General features: G+C 49.7%; 1 protein-coding gene across 6 annotated transcripts in view; it reads right to left on the reverse strand.

Annotated features, from left to right (window-relative positions):
* Positions 1–16779, reverse strand: part of STEAP3 (STEAP3 metalloreductase) — a 101706-nt gene that overhangs the window by 70178 nt on the left and 14749 nt on the right. For all 6 annotated transcript variants that reach the window (XM_061183119.1, XM_061183145.1, XM_061183135.1 and 3 more), the window contains exons 2-4: positions 8226–8725; positions 5992–6519; positions 780–944 (exon numbers count right to left, since the gene is read on the reverse strand). In XM_061183119.1, coding sequence (XP_061039102.1) covers positions 780–944; positions 5992–6519; positions 8226–8705 — 1173 coding nt within the window. In that variant the 5' untranslated portion in view covers positions 8706–8725. The remainder of the gene's footprint in view (positions 1–779; positions 945–5991; positions 6520–8225; positions 8726–16779) is intronic.

Below are 16779 nucleotides of genomic sequence, written 5' to 3' on the forward strand. Positions count from 1 at the left end.
AACACTGAGTGAATAATGCATAAAGAACCTTTGCCACTAGTAGCATCTTCCAAAGTGTGTTCTGTGGAATGTAGACAGTGAAAGAAAAACGGGGGGGGGGGGGGGCGGAGGACACTAATGCTGAAATAAGTCTGCTTAACAAGGTTTGCTTGTTGTAGACAGTACTTGATGTGCCTAAGTGCATTGTGACTCGCTGAGCGGGAAGCAAATCTCTTCCCAGATTTATTTGACTCTACATGTCCTTTTTCATAGGAATGGTGTCCTTTGGGAAATGCTGTGTTTTATTTCCTATAAACTGAAGGTCCTACTCTCACCTCCCATCCACCCTGCATGAATCAAGAGGTTAAAGGAAACAACAGGGCCGGGTTCAGCTGAGGGTGCTGGCTGGGCAGTTTGGCTCACCCAAGGGCTCACTGACTGCCCAGCCAGATCAGTGACACGTCCAGTGACTGCGTATTATGGGATTTTGTTTGCGAAGCCCAAGAACTGTAGATACTGAGAATGTGTGGTCCAGCGTTCAGCATTCTGCTGTCTGATTTTTACACATGCCTAAATCTGGCATCCCCAGGTGCCACGAGGCTGAGCTCGTCCCAGGCAGCCCCTTTATCAGGAGACTTGGATGAGCCTGCCAGGCTTGGGGAGGCCCGGGCATCTGACTGAGAGGTTCTGTAGCACAGATTATGAAAGCCCAGGCAGCGCGTGGATGGGAAGGGTCTTGCACAGGAGAGGCAGGGCCAGGGCCACGCCGAGGCTCACCAGCAGAGGCAGAACTACTTTACCTGAACAAAGCTGAACTCCCTCCAGTTGAGTGAGTTTGCGATGGATGGCAGTGAGGTGACAGCCAGCAGGGACAGCGTGCCCAGGGCCAGCACTCCCAGGGACAGGTAGATCTCCATCCGCCAGACTTCCTCCTCGATCCAGAGGTGACTTTTATTGGTCAAGACCTGGTGTGGATGGAAAGGAAACCATGAACACTGTGGCCAAGGTCGATGCCCTGGGATTTGGGCGAGCAAGGAATTTAGGATGGGAAAAATGCAGTAATGACCAACATTCCCACTTTCCACTCCATGCAACATGTGTCTGGCTCTGTTTAAAGCGCTTCTCAGGTATCAGCTCACCTGATCCTTAGAGCAACCCCGTGAGGCAGAGGTCACTATTGTCCCCATTTTCCAGATGAGGGAAATGAGGCACAGAGATCAAGTGACCTTTCCATGGTCACACACAGCTTAGGAGATGGCAGAGCTGAGATCAGGACCCAGGCAGCTGGCTCGGAAGGCATGGATCCTCCCTCCCCAGGGCTTTCACAAATCTGTCTGGGGCCAGTCGACCAGAACAGTCACATAAGCCAAGAGTAAGGAGCCAGAGAATTTGACAGGACATAAAGAACCTTCAAATATGACCATCTCACAAGGTTTTCTGGTGCCCAAATCCCCAGCAGGAAGGAGGCGCTCTCTTAACTCAGAATCCCTTCAGCCAGACAGGCTGCTGCCTCTGCTGACTACCTTCCTTCCCAGCCTGTCTCACCCTGGATCCTTGGTCCCCCAAGCTGCCCCTGTCACTGGCTCATATTCCAGACACACACACACACCAAACCCCTCAACATTTCCTAACTAGCCCCCAGCTCCCATCTTCCCACCCAGCTCCCCATTTCTGTCTGAGGAATATAGCTTTGAGTCAACCACTGCCAGGCAACAGAGGCCGACATCCATTCACCAAGCGGGCCCATAAGCACTTATGAAGCACCTAGCACACAGTAGGTGCTTATAAAGCACCTACTGTGTGCTAGGCCCTGGGCTGCAGAGAGCAAAGATACCTGCCCTCACAGAGTTCTGGGATCCCCCAGTGAGCCCCAGGGACACACCAGTGGGGGAGCCCCTGCAGGCCCAGAGGTTTCTACCCCCTCCCTCCCCGCTCAGAGACCCCTTGCACCTCAGCCCCACCCTTCCCCCCTAGCCTGGCCGACGCTCACTCGTACCGTGCACACGAGGAAGAGCTTGTATTAAGATCCTTCTATCAGAACCATCATTTCCGAACTAGACCGCGTTGCAGAGTTCCTGGAAGTCAAGATGTTTTCTGAGAAACACCAGGAAACGCTGCTGCTTCAATTCTACCCGCACAACAAGGAACAGCATTTCCATTAGGAAATGTGACTAGGCTTTAGTAGGTAGGTCTCTGCTTCGCAAACCAGAGTGACTCATACCGGTTTTTGAGAAACTATTTAAGCAGGAAAAAAAATAACCCAAGTGCAGTTAGAAGATATAATATTAAAAATGAATCTAGTGGTCTGAGCAAAAATGGTTGAAAAGCTTATGAGAGAACGTTGAAAGAAACTGAGAAAAGGCCATCCACTGGGTACTTTTCCTGCAATTTGAGAGAAACGAGGCCCTCTGTTCTATTTCAGGGAAGGCTGGCTCTCCCTGGTGCCTTTAAGCCACAAAAGGACCAGGAGTCTGGGGACCCAGGTTCTCACCCTGACCATGAGTCCTGTGAGACTCTGGGCAACTCCATCTCTGGGCCTCCGTTTCTCCACTGACAGAGCTAGAAGAGGTCACGTCTAAAATCCTGTGATTTTGCTGTGTGCCAAACGAATGTCAGCGCTAGCGAGAAAGGCGGGGCCGACGGTACCCTGCAGAGGGCAGGGAGGTCTCCCACGTAACTGAGCCCAGAGAAGGCTAACTCATACCTTCCCTGCACTAACGACTGCCGCTCAGCGGGTCACCCCCGAGTTGTAAGTTGTTTGTTCTTCAAATATACTTCATTAGTCCCTCCTTTCTGCATTTTGGTAAGATCAGGCAGTTAATGTCACAAGTCAGAGCTTGGATGATTACACACACCACATCTGCTTGCAAAATGTCTTGATTTTTCCTCTAATATTTCCACCCAGCCGCGACACTGGGAAGGGGTGGGGTGAGGCACCTGTATAGGCATCTGGCTCCCGGCCACCTTCAGTAGCCTGTGCGAGTCTCACCCAACTGACTGAACTACAGTGCTGTTCCCAGGGCTCCCCAGCGACCAGTGTCACAAACGGCAAACTGGGACATAGGTTAAACAGTTCTCCACTCCCCTAGTGATTCTCTCATGTTCGGGGCTAATCAAGCTGGCCACCTTGAGCACGACCAGGATAGCGTTCGTCAACAAGAGATGGAACGCTGCCATCCACGTGTGGGGTTTCCTTTCCCTGTAGGTTGCAAGTTAGAAGCTGAAGGGCCCAGGGGCAGGGGACTCAGATGTGAGATTTAGACAGTTCTCTCTGACAGCCTGGACTAGATTTGGGGTGATAGGGCAGAGAAAACAGTGTGTGGGTAAAACATTTTCTTCGATCTTTATCTTGATTTTGGATTTCGATCTTGACATGCGTTTCTAAGGCACCACTGATTTACTTTTTGGCTGCCACCCCTCTTCTGGGCTGCTCTGCTCTGTTAATCCCTCCCCCCATTTCCACTCCCCTTCCTGACAAGCCACATCAGCCCTGGCTCTGCCCTCCAGAACTCTGCAGAACAAGGTTCAGCCCCTTTGCCTGACAGGCCTTGCTGTCTGTCTCTGATCCTGTCCTGTGGGAGTGATGGTTGCCTGGCAACCTCCACGGAGGCCTGCAGCCTTAAAGGGCTTTGGAACTCAGGGAAAATTACCTCACACGGGCCCCTCTGTGCCCTGGTATTTGCATCATGGCAAAACTATATGAACGTAATATCAAGGAGAGCCTTGGCAGGGTGGAGAATTTGGAGAATGGCAGTCAGAGGGTGGGCAGGGGAAGGAGCGGGCAGGGGTTTTGCCTTGTGCTCTAGTGGGGAGGGGGCGTTACCTTCTTCCCCATCCACTGCCTGGAACACCTGCCACCTCCTGGGCAGCAAACATTGTTCCACTCTCCGAGGAGCCACGCAGAGCTTCCTGCCCAGCGGGCTGACTCTTCTTAGAAGTAAGACAATATCATCAAAGAGCATCAAAAACGTTAGCACTGGGTGAGACCTCCATCTGCATCAGGGCCCTGAGGACCAAAGAGGGGCTGTGACTTGCTCAAGGTCAGGATCTTTGTTCCAGTCAGTGATGCTGGAGGACAAGAGTCTAGGGCTCTGGCCTGCAGGCCTCCACGCCACCCCACGCCAGCTAAGGTGAGGGACGAGACTGTCTTATTTCATCCTGTGGCCTCAGGGCCCGGTAGAGTAGAACTCAGCAAATGAATGAGTTCTGGGATCATTTATTCAACTGTTAATTTGGACTTGTTTTCCCTTTAGAAAGCAGCATGGGCATGAACACGGATCTGGAGGAGATTGGCTGGATCTGGATCCCAGCTCAGCCACTTACTGGCTGAGTGACTTTGACCAAGTTACTTAAACTCTCTGTGCCTCAGTTTTATCATCTGTAAAATAAGGGTAGTACAGCACCTGCCTTATAGGGATAAGAGTTCAATGAATTCACACTGGGTATGTAAAGCTCTTAGATGGTACCTGGAACACAGTAAGCTCTTTTTAAGCGTTAGTGACTATTATTTTTTCCCTTCCTCTCTCATTTCCAGCAGGTGTCTTGCTTCTTTGCCTGAAGTCTGGGGTTCCTCCTTTCTCTTATGAAAGCCCAAGCCTACAGATGAAATGGTGCCAGGTGTCCGTGGGTGGGGAACGACGAGGGCATTTGAGAAGCTGCCAGCAGGGAAGCAGGAACTAGAGTGAATAGGGGCTGAGGTCTGTGGTTCCCAGGAAGCGGCCCAGCCTTGCCTCCTGGTCCTGCTCTGGGAAGTGGTCAGGCCTCCGAGGGGACGGCCGCATGGTGGGTGAACCTGGGGAGGACCCAGCCTCAGTAAGATCCCTGCTTCCCAAGCAAGAACAAAACTGCAGCTGGAACCAGGGGTAGAAGAGAAGTGTCTCATTGGGTGACTAAGTGTCCTGGAGTGGGTAGGACCCACGCTCCAGGCCAGAGGCTGAGGACTAGAGGTGGAATTAAGCAGGTTGGGGAAAATAAAGAAAGGCAGGGTTGCTTGCAGACCTGAGCCTGGGACTCAGGATCAGGCCCCGTGAGCTTGCAAACCCGGAGGAAGCATCTGGGGGGATTATTTCTGTGGGTACAGGTGCCAGGGGATGCTGCCTGTGATACCACCTGGCTTGCCCCGAAGACCCTCCATTCCCAGGAATCCTGCTGGCAAAAGATCACCGTAAGGCTTTCCTAAATGAATAATTACTGTGCCCTTCCCCCCCTTCAAAAAAAAACATGCTCCTGCAGCCTTTCCCGTCTCCGGTGATGGCGACTCCAGCCCTCCAGGTGCTCAGGCTGAAAACCCAGAGCTGTCCTCAAACACCTCGTGAATCCCATGTCTGTTACAGCAGTTCTGTGTCCTCTGGCTTCAGAACATGCCTTCAGCACCTTCTCGCCTCTCTGCCGCTCCCCCGCCACTCCAAGCCCCCACCGCCTCTCCTCTGGGTTCCTGCACAGCCTCCTAACTGGTTTCCTGGCTGTGCGTTTGCGCTTTGTCTGTTCTCCACCTGGCAGCAGAGGGAGCCAGTTAAAACCCCAGACGGATCATCACTCCTCTACTCAACACCTTTCCTTGGCTTCAAGTCTAAGGCCACAGCCCTTCCTCAGCCTTTAAGGCCGCTCCGGTGTGGCTTCCGCCTCCCAGGCCCCGTCCCTTGGCTCCACCAAGAGGGCCTCCTTGCCGATCCTCAAAGGTGCCAGGCAGCTCCTGCCCTTCCGGCCTGGGCTCACATGTCCCCCGCTCAGCCAGGCCTCCCTCACCGCCCCTTAATACTGCACCCCACCCCCTCCCCTGCTTGACCTTCCTCCTGAGCACTTCAATACCCTCTGTAACCCACAGCTGCGCTTTACGTCTCCCTGGCTTGGGAGCATAGGGCTTTCCATGTTTTGTTCGCTGATACGCCCAACCTCGGACAGCAGGATGTGGGCGGGACCCAGTCCGGGCAGGATCGGCCGATGACAACCGGCGGGCTGCACCCACGGGCACCCCCGGCCCTGTGATTGGCGGGAGGCAGGCGAGCACCGTACCTGCTTGACGGCCAGGTTGACCAGCTCGTAGCGGTGCGAGCGGCGCAGCGGCAGGCAGAAGCTGTAGAGCGCGTGCAGGGCGGCACAGAAGAAGCTGAGCAGGCCGATCTGCTTGCGGTGCTGCAGCCAGTGGCCCAGCCAGTCGGGGAAGCGGCGGTACTTGGTGCCGCGGCGCAGCTGCAGGGCCGCCGCCACCACGCCGGGCAGGTACACCAGCGACAGCAGCACGTAGGCCACGCAGGGCAGCGTGGTGTTGACCACGGACACAGGCAGCTGGTAGAACTTGTTCTTGCCCTCCTGCAGGTAGGGCTGCAGCACATCGCGGATGAAGTTGTAGGTGTAGAAGAAGACGAAGAGCCCCAGGGCCAGGAGAGCAGGCACCTTCCAGCCTGGGAGGAGGCGCAGGGGCATGGCCTCCACCTCCCGGGCCGAGGCCAGGGACCCCATGTCCACGGGGGTGAAGCCCATGGCCTGCGCCAGCTCCAAGACGGCGCGTTTGGCTTCTGGCTGGTCACTGCAGATGGGCACCTGTGGGGAGGAAGGTGGGGGGGATTAGGTGGGGTCCCCGGAGGGTTGAGCGGGGCCTCGGACAGCATCTTGGCCAAGCTCCTCACGGAGCAGTGGAGGAAACTGAGGCCCAGCAATCTGCCGGGTAAGGGTACGGCTGGAGCAGAAGGGGGCCCTGAATCCCGGCCCAGGGCCTTTCCTCGGCTCCCTGTGGGCTCCTAGCCTCTGGCCCAGCAATGCCCGCTACTCGAGGAAAATGGCCAAGGCTCATCCAACAGTGAGCATCTCACCCAGTTCATTGCCATCAGCATCCACAAGCAAAATGCCCATCTAGGCAGCCCCCAGGGGCCCTTGGAGTAGATGCCTCAAAGGACTGTGGCCTGCCCTGGGGGTCGTTCAGCACCTGGGCTTTGCATATGGCCCAGAAAGTGCAACTGTGGCTGCAGCTCCATCCCTCAGTCCAGAAGTGTCCCCTTTGACCACATCCTCTGGCCCCTTACAGCCCTCAGCCAACACACAAGGCCTTCCACAAGCCAGCCCCAGCCTCGGAGCCCACTGTTCCCCTCCATGAGCCCCAACGCAGGCCCACTGGTGTCCTCTGATCCCTGAACACTCCATGGGTCTTCCTGACACCGCTGTAGTCAGGTGGTCTACCAACACTGACTCAGCACCTGCTATGTGCCAGGCGTTACACATGTGGACCCTCAGCCTCGTCACAAGCCTGCAAGTAGGTACTATTGTCCCCATCTGGGAACATCGTTTGGAACACTGTTCCTTACCTCTGTGCCTCTGCGGGTTGTCCCCTCAGCTTGGAACGCCCTTCCTGTTCCCTGTGCCTGACAACGTGAGGTAGGGCAAAGGCCAAGGCCGATCTCATAGTCTTCTCCAGCCAGCCTCTAGCTCTGCTCCCTCCCAGGCCCTGCTACCCTACACTCCCCCGCTGTTCCTTGCCTGTCCAAATATAGGAGTCCCAAGATGCAGGCTGCATGGAGGGCCCTCCAGTCAGGGGTGGCTGGGTACCTGTGGGCTCCCCACAGCCTGGCATGGAGCTGGGCAGAGAAGGCATCTGAGCTGGACTCATGGGTGGAAGTTCTCATACACATGTGGAGCCTGGCATGCTTCCCTGAGGCAAGTACAGGTTGCCTCTTGGCATTAAAAACCACCTTGTCTTGGTTAGAGGTCCACTTGCCAACAACAGTATGCAGCAATGGCTGTTTTCTGGAGCCATTTTCCACCCTCAGAAGAACCTGCTGTTGACTATTCTGAGAAATCCACGCAGTTTTTGGAAGCCCTTGGAATAAATGAGATCAAGTTTGGGACATGCCTGCTTCCTTAGGACCTGGCACATGAGTGTGTTACCTTCTTCTTTCTAAGTCCAATCCTAAAAGCAAAATCTCTCCTCTTCTTGACTCCAAATAGTAAAAAGAAAGCCATCAACCTTTTCCTCCTTGTCTTCTTGGAAATCAAATTACCATAGAAGAAAGAACATGATTTCAGGTTCCTATGAACTGGGTTCAAATCCCAGCTCACCAAGCTGTGGGACCTAGTGTAAGTAAGTTCATTAACATCTCTGAGCCTCAGTTTCCTGCTCTGTAAAATGGAACTTTGCAGTGCTGTGAGATGAGCTGAGATAATGTACATAGAGAGCCTGGTACACCAAGGGCCCTCAATGGAAGTTAGCCGTTTACATTTATTGTTATGATGACTGGCATTCCTCCAGCACCTACCTGCCGGTTTCCATCCCTTGGGCCAGCCTGCAGGGTCCAGGCAGAGATGACATTGAAGGCCTTGACCACTGTGCAGGCGGGGAAGAGGGAGGCCAGGTACTCAGCATTGGACTCATGGTGCCGAAGGTGCTCCTGCTCTGTGGGGTTGCTCACGTCCACCAGGATCTTGCCGGCCAGCTGGTCACTGAGACCACATAGTGTGGAGTAGTGTTCCCGGAACATAGCCACGAAGATGACCTCTGGGGACCCCACTGCCTCCTCCTGGAAAGTCACTTGTGCTGCTGAGGGGAACAGCCCAGCCGTGCGTTTGGGGTTGCGGCTCCCCACCACCACGCTGAAGCCGGAGCCCACCAGGCGTGTGGCCAGGGAGCGGGCAAAGTCCCCGCTGCCCAGGATGCCCACTTTGGGAACCTCACTGGGGGCCTCAGCAAGGCTGCCGTCACTGTCCACCAGGTGGCGGCTGATGAGTGGCTTGTCCATCTCTCCTGATGTTCTGGTGGCTAGAAGAGAACACAGGAACTTGATGAGTGGAGGGCTTTTGGACTGCCCCTCCTACCAGCTCCCTCTCTTGTGCACTGGAGCTGCACGGTGGTCCAACATTCACCCAACAGGGCTTTATGAGTATTAACATGTGCCAGCACGGGGGCACAAGCTGAACAAGACCCAGCCCCTTCCTGAGGAGGACACAGCCTCCAGAAAAGGACAGGAAAGGACCTCTGCCCTCCACACTCTGTCCTTTGTCCTGAGTTATTTCCTTGGCACAAATTTGCAAGAGTGAGAGTGCTGAGAAAGAAGGATATGGAATTTCTATGATCAATGCTAGTGACCCAACCTCAGCATCACCGGGTTTATCTGATTACCAGGAAGGATAGACATGTTCCTGTGCTTGTTTACATTTTGCATTTTGGGATGGTATCTCTGATGCTCTTCCTTAAGTAGATGATGAGCAGCTTAAAGGCAGGGACCTCATCTTATTTGACTTTGAATCTCACCATTTGTCCCAAGGCCTGGCACAGAGCTGGTGTTCAATGTTTGCTGAATGAATGAACACTGAAATCTTACTCTCTGAGGGTGGGATTGGAGTGGGACATGACAGTGAATGGGACCCTAAGATTGGGTGGGTGCCCTGGGAGCTCCTTTACTAAGTCTGAGATATGAAGGGACATGGAGGAAACCCTGGACTTGGGCCACGAATTTATAGTAAACTTGGGTGAGAAAATTATTTGTTTTAATGGTCACCAACTTCTAACTGAAAGTTGCTATTTTCTTCAAGTATGAATGTAAGCAGCAACACAGTAGTATTAGCCTACCTGTGAGTCTGTCACCAATAATGACCAATGTCACATCACAAATTTAATTGTGAAAGAACTCTCCAAATACAATTTAAACTCATCATTAATTTAAAATTATGGTAGGTAGAACACTTAAATACAGAAAGCAAATATTAACACATCTGAAGGGAAAATAGACAACATTATAAATAACAGTAGGGGACTTCACTACCCCACTTTCAACCATGGATGGATCAGACAAAAAAAATCAGTATGGAAACATTGAACTTGAACTATACTTTAGACCAAATGAACCTAACAGACATATAGAGAACGTTCTATCCAATAGCAGCACAATACACATTCTCCTCTTGTGTCACAGAATATTCTCCAGGACAGAGCATATGTTAGGTCATAAAACACATCTTAACAATTTTAAAAAGACTGAAATCATATCAGGTATTTTTTGTGACCACAATGGTATGAAACTAGAAATCAATAACAGGAGGAAAATTAGATAATTCACAAATATGTGGAAATTATTACACTCCTGAACAACCAATGAGCCAAAGAAGAAATCAAAAGGGAAATAAAAAAAATTATCTGAAACAAACAAAAATTGAAGTACAACATACCAAAAAGTATGGGATGAAGCAAAAGCAGCTCTAAAAGGAAAGTTTATAGCTTAATGCCAAAATGAAGAAAAAGAAAGATCTCAAACGACTTAACTTTACACCTCATGGAACTAGGAAAAGAACAACAAACTAAGTCCAAAGTTAACAGAAGGAAGGATATAACAAAGATCAGAGTGGAAACAATTGAAATAAAGGCTAGAAACACAACAGAAAAAAAAATCAATAAAACTAAGACCTGGTTTTTTGAAAAGATAAAACTGACAAACCTTTAGCTAGATTCACAAAGAAAAAAAAAGACTCAAGTAAGATAAAAAAAAGAGAGACATTACAACTGATAACACAGAAATACAAAAGATCATGAGACTATTATGAACAATTATATGACAACAAACTGGACAATCCAGAAGAAATGGATAAATTCCTAAAAACATACAATCTACCAAGACTGACTCATGAAGAAATAAAAAATCTAAACAGGCCAGTAATGAGTAAGGAGATTGAATCAGTGATGCAAAAAACTCCCCCAACAAAGAAAGGCCTAGGACTGGGGGGCTTCACTGGTGAATTCTTCCAAACATTTCATGAAGAGTTAATGCTAATCCTTCTCCCACTCTTCCAAAAAACTGAAGAGGAGGGAACACTTCCAAGCTCATTTTATGAGGCCATCATTACTCTGATACCAAAGACAGATAAGAACACTACAAGAAAAGCAAATTACAGGCCAATATCCCTGATGAACATAGACGCAAAAATCCTCAATGAAACACTAGCAAACTGAATTCAACAGCACATTAAAAGGATCCTACACCATGATCAAAGTGGGGTTTATCTCTGAGATGCAAGGATGGTTCAACATAAGCAAACCATTAAATGTGATACATCTCATTAACAGAAGAGGGACGAAAATAATATGATCATCTCAATAGATGCAGAAAAAAACATTTACCAGAACTGAACATTCTTTCATGATAAAAACTCTCAACAAATTAGATACAGAACTAGGAATGTACTTCAGTATTATAAAGGCCATATATGACAAGCTCACACCTAACATCATACTCAATGATGAGAAGCTGAAAGCTTTTTCCTCTAAGATCAGGAACAACACAAGGGTGCCCACTCTTGCCGCTTCTATTCAACATAGTACTGGAAGTCCTAGCTTGAGCAATCAGACAAGAAAAAGAACAAAGGCATCCAAATTGGTGAGGAAGAAATAAAATTATCTTTGTTTGCAGTTGACATGATCTTATATATAGAAAACACTAAAGACTCCGCCAAAAAACTGTTACAACTAAGAAATTAATCCAGTAAAGTTGCAGAATACAAAATCAACATACAGGGCTTCCCTGGTGGCGCAGTGGTTAAGAATCTGCCTGCCAATGCAGGGGACACGGGTTTGAGCCCTGGTCCGGGAAGATCCCACATGCCACGGAGCACTGAAGCCCGTGCGCCACAACTACTGAGCCTGCGATCTAGAGCCTGCGAGCCACAACTACTGAAGCCCTCACGCCTAGAGCCCGTGCTCTGCAACAAGAGAAGCCACCGCAACGAGAAGCCAGCACACAGCAAGGAAGAGTAGCCCCCGCTCACCGCAACTAGAGAAAGCCCGTGCCCAGCAACAAAGACCCAATGCAGCCAAAAAAAAAAAAAAAAATCAACATACAAAAATCGGCTGTGTTTCTATATACCAACAATTAACTATCTGAAAAAGAAATTAATAAAACAATCCCATTTACGATACCACCAAAAAGAATAAAATACTTAGGAATAAATTTAACCAAGGAGGTGAAAGAGCTGTACACTTAAAACTACGGAACACTGATGAAAGAAATTGAAGAAGACACAAATAAATGGAATGACTTTCAGATTCAAAGCAATCTATATAAAAATTCCAATGGCATTTTTCACAGATATAGAAAAAAAATCCTAAGATTTGTATAGAAACACAAAAGACCCCAAAGAGCTAAAGCCATCTTGAGCAAGAAGAACAAAGCTGGAAGCATCACACTTCCTAATTTCAAATTGTATTACAAAGCTTTAGTAATCAAAGCAATATGGTACTGACATAAAAACAGACATAAACCAATGGAACAGAATAGAGAGCCCAGAAATAAACCCATGCATATATGGTCAATTAATCTTCAGCACAGGTGCCAAGAATACACAATGGGGAAATGACAGTCTCTTCAATAAATGGCATTGGGAAAACTGGACATCCTCATGGAAAAGAATGAAACTGGACCCACATCTCATACCATACACAAAAATCAACTCAAAATGGATTCAAGACTTAAACTCAAAAAAAAAAAAAAAAAAAAAAAGTAAGACCTGAAACTGTATTACTGTCTTAGAAGAAAACACTGGTCTTGTCAATGACTTGTTTTGGATTTGACACCAAAAGTACAGGCAACAAAAGTAAAAGCAAACAAGTCTAGTCTGACTAAGTCAAACTAAAACGTTTTTGCACAGCAAAGGAAATAATCAACAACATGAAAAGGTAACCTATGGAATGGGAGAAAATATTTGTAAACCATATATCCAATAAGGGGTTAATTTCCAAAATATATAAGGAAATCATACAACTCAATAGTTAAAAACCCAAATAATCCAATTAAAAATGCAAAGGAAATGAACAGACATTTTTCTAAGGAAGACATACAAATGGTCAACAAGTATTATAAAAAGATGCTTAACATCAGTAATCATTAGGAAAATGTAAATCAAAACCTCACACCTTTTAGGATGACTAGTGTCAAAAAGTCAAAAGATAATAAGTGTTGGCACACATGTAGAGAAAAGGGAACCCTTGTGTACTGCTGGTGGGAATGTCAATTTGTACAGCCATTATGGAAAAGAGCATGGCGGCTCCTCAAAATATTAAAAATAGAACTACCATATGATCCAGCAATCCACTACTGGGTACTTACCCAAGGGAGATAAAATCACTATCTTGAAGAGATCTGCACCCCATGTTTATTGCAGCATAATTCATAGTAGACAAGATATGGAAACAACCTCAGTGTCTGCTGATGGATGAATGGGTAATGAAAATGTGGTGCATACGTACAATGAAATATTATTCAACCTTCAAAAAGAAGGAAATCCTGACATTTGCATCAACATAATGAACCTGGAGGACATTACACTAAGTGGAATAAGCCAAACACAGAGAGACAAATACTGCATGATCCCACTTACATGTGGTTCTGAAAAAGTCAAACTTAGAAGCAGAGAGTAGAAAGAATGGTGACCAGGAGAAATGGGGAGATGTTGGTCAAAGGGTACAAACTTTCAGTTATAAGATGAGAGATCTAATGAATATTGTGGTGACTACAGTTGATAATACTGTATTACATACTTGAAATTTTCTAAGAGAGTAGTTCTCAAGTGTTCCCAACACACACAAAAATGGAAACTATGTGAGGTGACGGATATGCTAATTAGCTTTTTTGTGGTAGTGATTTCACAATGTATATGTATATCAAAATATCACATTGTATACCTTAAATATACACAATTTTATTTGTCTTTCATAACTCAATAAGGGTGGGGGGGAATTAAAAACTAAAATTATAGTAAATATTAGATTTTGTCACTAGATCTTGTTACTTAACATAAAGAGTCATGCATGTTACTATTACACGTCTTTTAAAAATATATTTTAGGGACTGTGTTTCAATATAGTAGGTATTCTTTGTAACCCTTTGTAATTTTATGTATGTAAGAAGAGCATTATTCTGAGCAGAAGTTTAGGGGCTTCACCAGTCTATGAGTTCATGGGGGTCCTCGGCATAGGAGGGTTAAGAACCCCTGCCTGGAACCAGTGGAGCTGCAGGGATGGCTTTTTAACACCCTCTTCCCACTTTCCACAGAAGCCTCCTGGCACGTGCTACACACCGGGTGAGGTGGGAGGCACAAGATCTAACACAAGGGGGCGCAGGGGAACCAGGAGGCTGTGTCCTGGCTCTCCCACGAACCAGCTGTGTGTCCTTGGACAAGCCCCTGTGCCTCTCTGGGCCCCAGCTTCCACCTTTGTAAATGGAGGTCACAATCTCTGCTCCGAGATGGCAGACAATGCAATCTGAAAAGGCTTTGAAAACTGACCGGGACATTTTACAAGGGGGCAGCAGCAGCTCCTAGCTATGGGATGGCCGCCATGTGCCAGACGCTGCTCTAAGGTGATGTGTGATGCGTGACGAGTTCAGGTGGCACAGAGGGGAAGCGAGGGAAGGAAGAATGCGACGCAGGTCTGTTGGCCTCTGTAGTCTGAACTTCCCCAAGAGTCTTACTTCCCAGATGAAGGACAGTGACCTGTCCAGCAAGTGACAGAGCTGGGACCACGCTGGCTGAGAAGAGAGGGTCAGCGTGGAAGCAGACGCAGTGACCGAGAATCAGGGACACGTGTTGCTGGCCTGCGTCCGCCAAATACAGGCAACTCCCCTAGCCTCTCGCGCCTCTGAAGTGGTTTCAGAGCATCGCCCTGTCTCTATTACAGACACCAGGGACCGGCTGAGCTAAGCCCCATCAGGGTCATTTTTTGGGGGACACACAAATGGAGGGGCCATGACCACACAGACATACAAGCCCCAGCCGGGGCCTCCACGCTGCTTGGGCCAGGCTGACTGTGGGCTCAGATGGGGATTGCCACTCCCTGAAAAATGGGAAAGAGCGTTTTCTGCCTGGTCTGGGTACAGGATATTTTTCCAAGTGGTGATGATCTGTGCTTTGTAGATGCAAATGGGCCTCCCGAGGATCCCCAGAGCCCAGGCTTAGAGTCATGTGTCCGTAGGCTGCTTTAGCACCCGACTTAACAGTTGCCTGGGTCGAGAGCCAGCTCTGGAGTCCGTCTGCCTGGGTTCTAATTCTCGCTCTGCCACCTTGGGCCTGTCAGTGCCTCAGTTCCCCGGCCATAAAAGGGAGAGATCACAGTTCCTTCCTTATGGGGAGCTTGTAGGAATGAAGCCAAAGTGGGTAAAGCACTCAGGACAGTGCTCTCTCGGTACGTAGTAAGTACTGGGTGGGCGGCTGGCGGTGATGAAGCAGACACTGGCTGCCAGCACTGTCCCAGCAGCGGGGTGCGGCAAAGGAAGGATGGAGAGACCCTGTCAGCACCTCTGCAGCCCCGGGGGAAGAGGGGCGAGCGGTGACAGGGGCTTTGCAGGTGGCCTCAGACTCCCAGGCCAGCGCCAGGGGGGATTTGGGCCAAGGTAACTGTAAATCCCTCCCTGGGGACTCCAGCCTTCCCTATGGGTCAGTCATGACTGGGACAGATATACCCCAGGGCTTTCCCCAGTCCCTGCCTCAGCCACCTGGAGACACCAGTCCTGGGGCAGGTTTTGTCCCTACGGGGAGGGAGAGTCACCACGCTGAGGCCTTCAGGTCGTCTTCACATTTGCTAGCAATTTGGAGGATCCCAGGTAGATCCCCTCCTGGACGGAAGCCTCTCCTCCGGCTTTGCTGTCTCTCTCCTCCCTCCCATCTCCTGGGCAACTACCACGTGCTGAACGCTCTTAGGAGCATACGGGTGAGCAAGATGTGCTCCCCACTTTCGGATGGTTTATAATCGTGTGCGTGTTGGGTGGCGTGTCCACCCATGAGTGGATGCAGGGAAGGAAGGGATGGGGCTGCCAAAGGGGCAGCCAGGGAGGGCTTCATGGCACACCCAGCATCTGCTGGTCCTTGCAGAGCCCCGAATGATTTACAGCCTCACAGCAAACCTGAACCAGCCCAAAGAGAAAGTCAATGAGACCTGGACTTTGCATCCTGTCCTTGTTTATCTCGAGACTTAGCATCACGACGGGAGGAGGAAGTGTTCGGGGCTGGCACTCAAGGCTCACTGCTGAGAACCTCATTCGGTCCCCTTTGGGGGACCCCAGTCGAGGCAGCTGCAGCAGAGGGAAGCCAAGGGCACGGGCCTGGTGGCCTGGGGCTGGTCCCAGCTTTGCCCCAAACTGGCCCTGGGACACTGGAGCATCTGGGGACCTATTAAACATCCCAGACTTACGGTCCTAAGGGGCCCTGCTTTTAGCCACAGGGTAAATGGAAATTAAACGTAAAGCACCTCTAAAGTGCTCTTGCCACCAAAATTCGATCCTTGGGACAGGAAAATGCCAGGTTGTAACGCCTCCTTCCCCTCCAGCTCTGACGCAGGGACACAACCACCTGGGCAGAGGTGCTGGGTTCTAATCATAGCCACGGCCATCACTCACTACCCAGGTGCCTCTGCACCTTAGTCTCCTCACGTTTAAAATGGGGACACGAATTGTACCTTTTCCATGCCCTGTTGTGAGGATGAAACTAGTTAACGAGAGCGCAGAGCCACCTTTTCTGGCTGGTGCTCTGTGTACGCGTGCATGTGTGTGTGTGTGTGTGTGTGTGTGTGTGTGTGTGTGTGTATTCTCTGAAGTGCTTCACGGGCCTTTCAGAATTCCTCCACCCTCCCGGTGCCCAGCACAAGGCCTGCTGCTGGCGTGATGCTGGCGAGGGTAGGACAGGTGGTAGAGTCCTGGAGGCCCCAAAGGTCCAGCAGAGTCCCTGTTGCCTGTCTATGTGGCCCAAAGGTGAGAGTGCCTAATCCTGGCCGGGCCCTGGCTCGCTGGCTGTTCTATTTACAGATCTGGGGGTGGGGGGAGGGATCCAACAGCCGCT

Source organism: Eubalaena glacialis, chromosome 1, assembly GCF_028564815.1.
Source record: "Eubalaena glacialis isolate mEubGla1 chromosome 1, mEubGla1.1.hap2.+ XY, whole genome shotgun sequence".
NCBI classification, from domain to species: Eukaryota; Metazoa; Chordata; class Mammalia; order Artiodactyla; family Balaenidae; genus Eubalaena; species Eubalaena glacialis.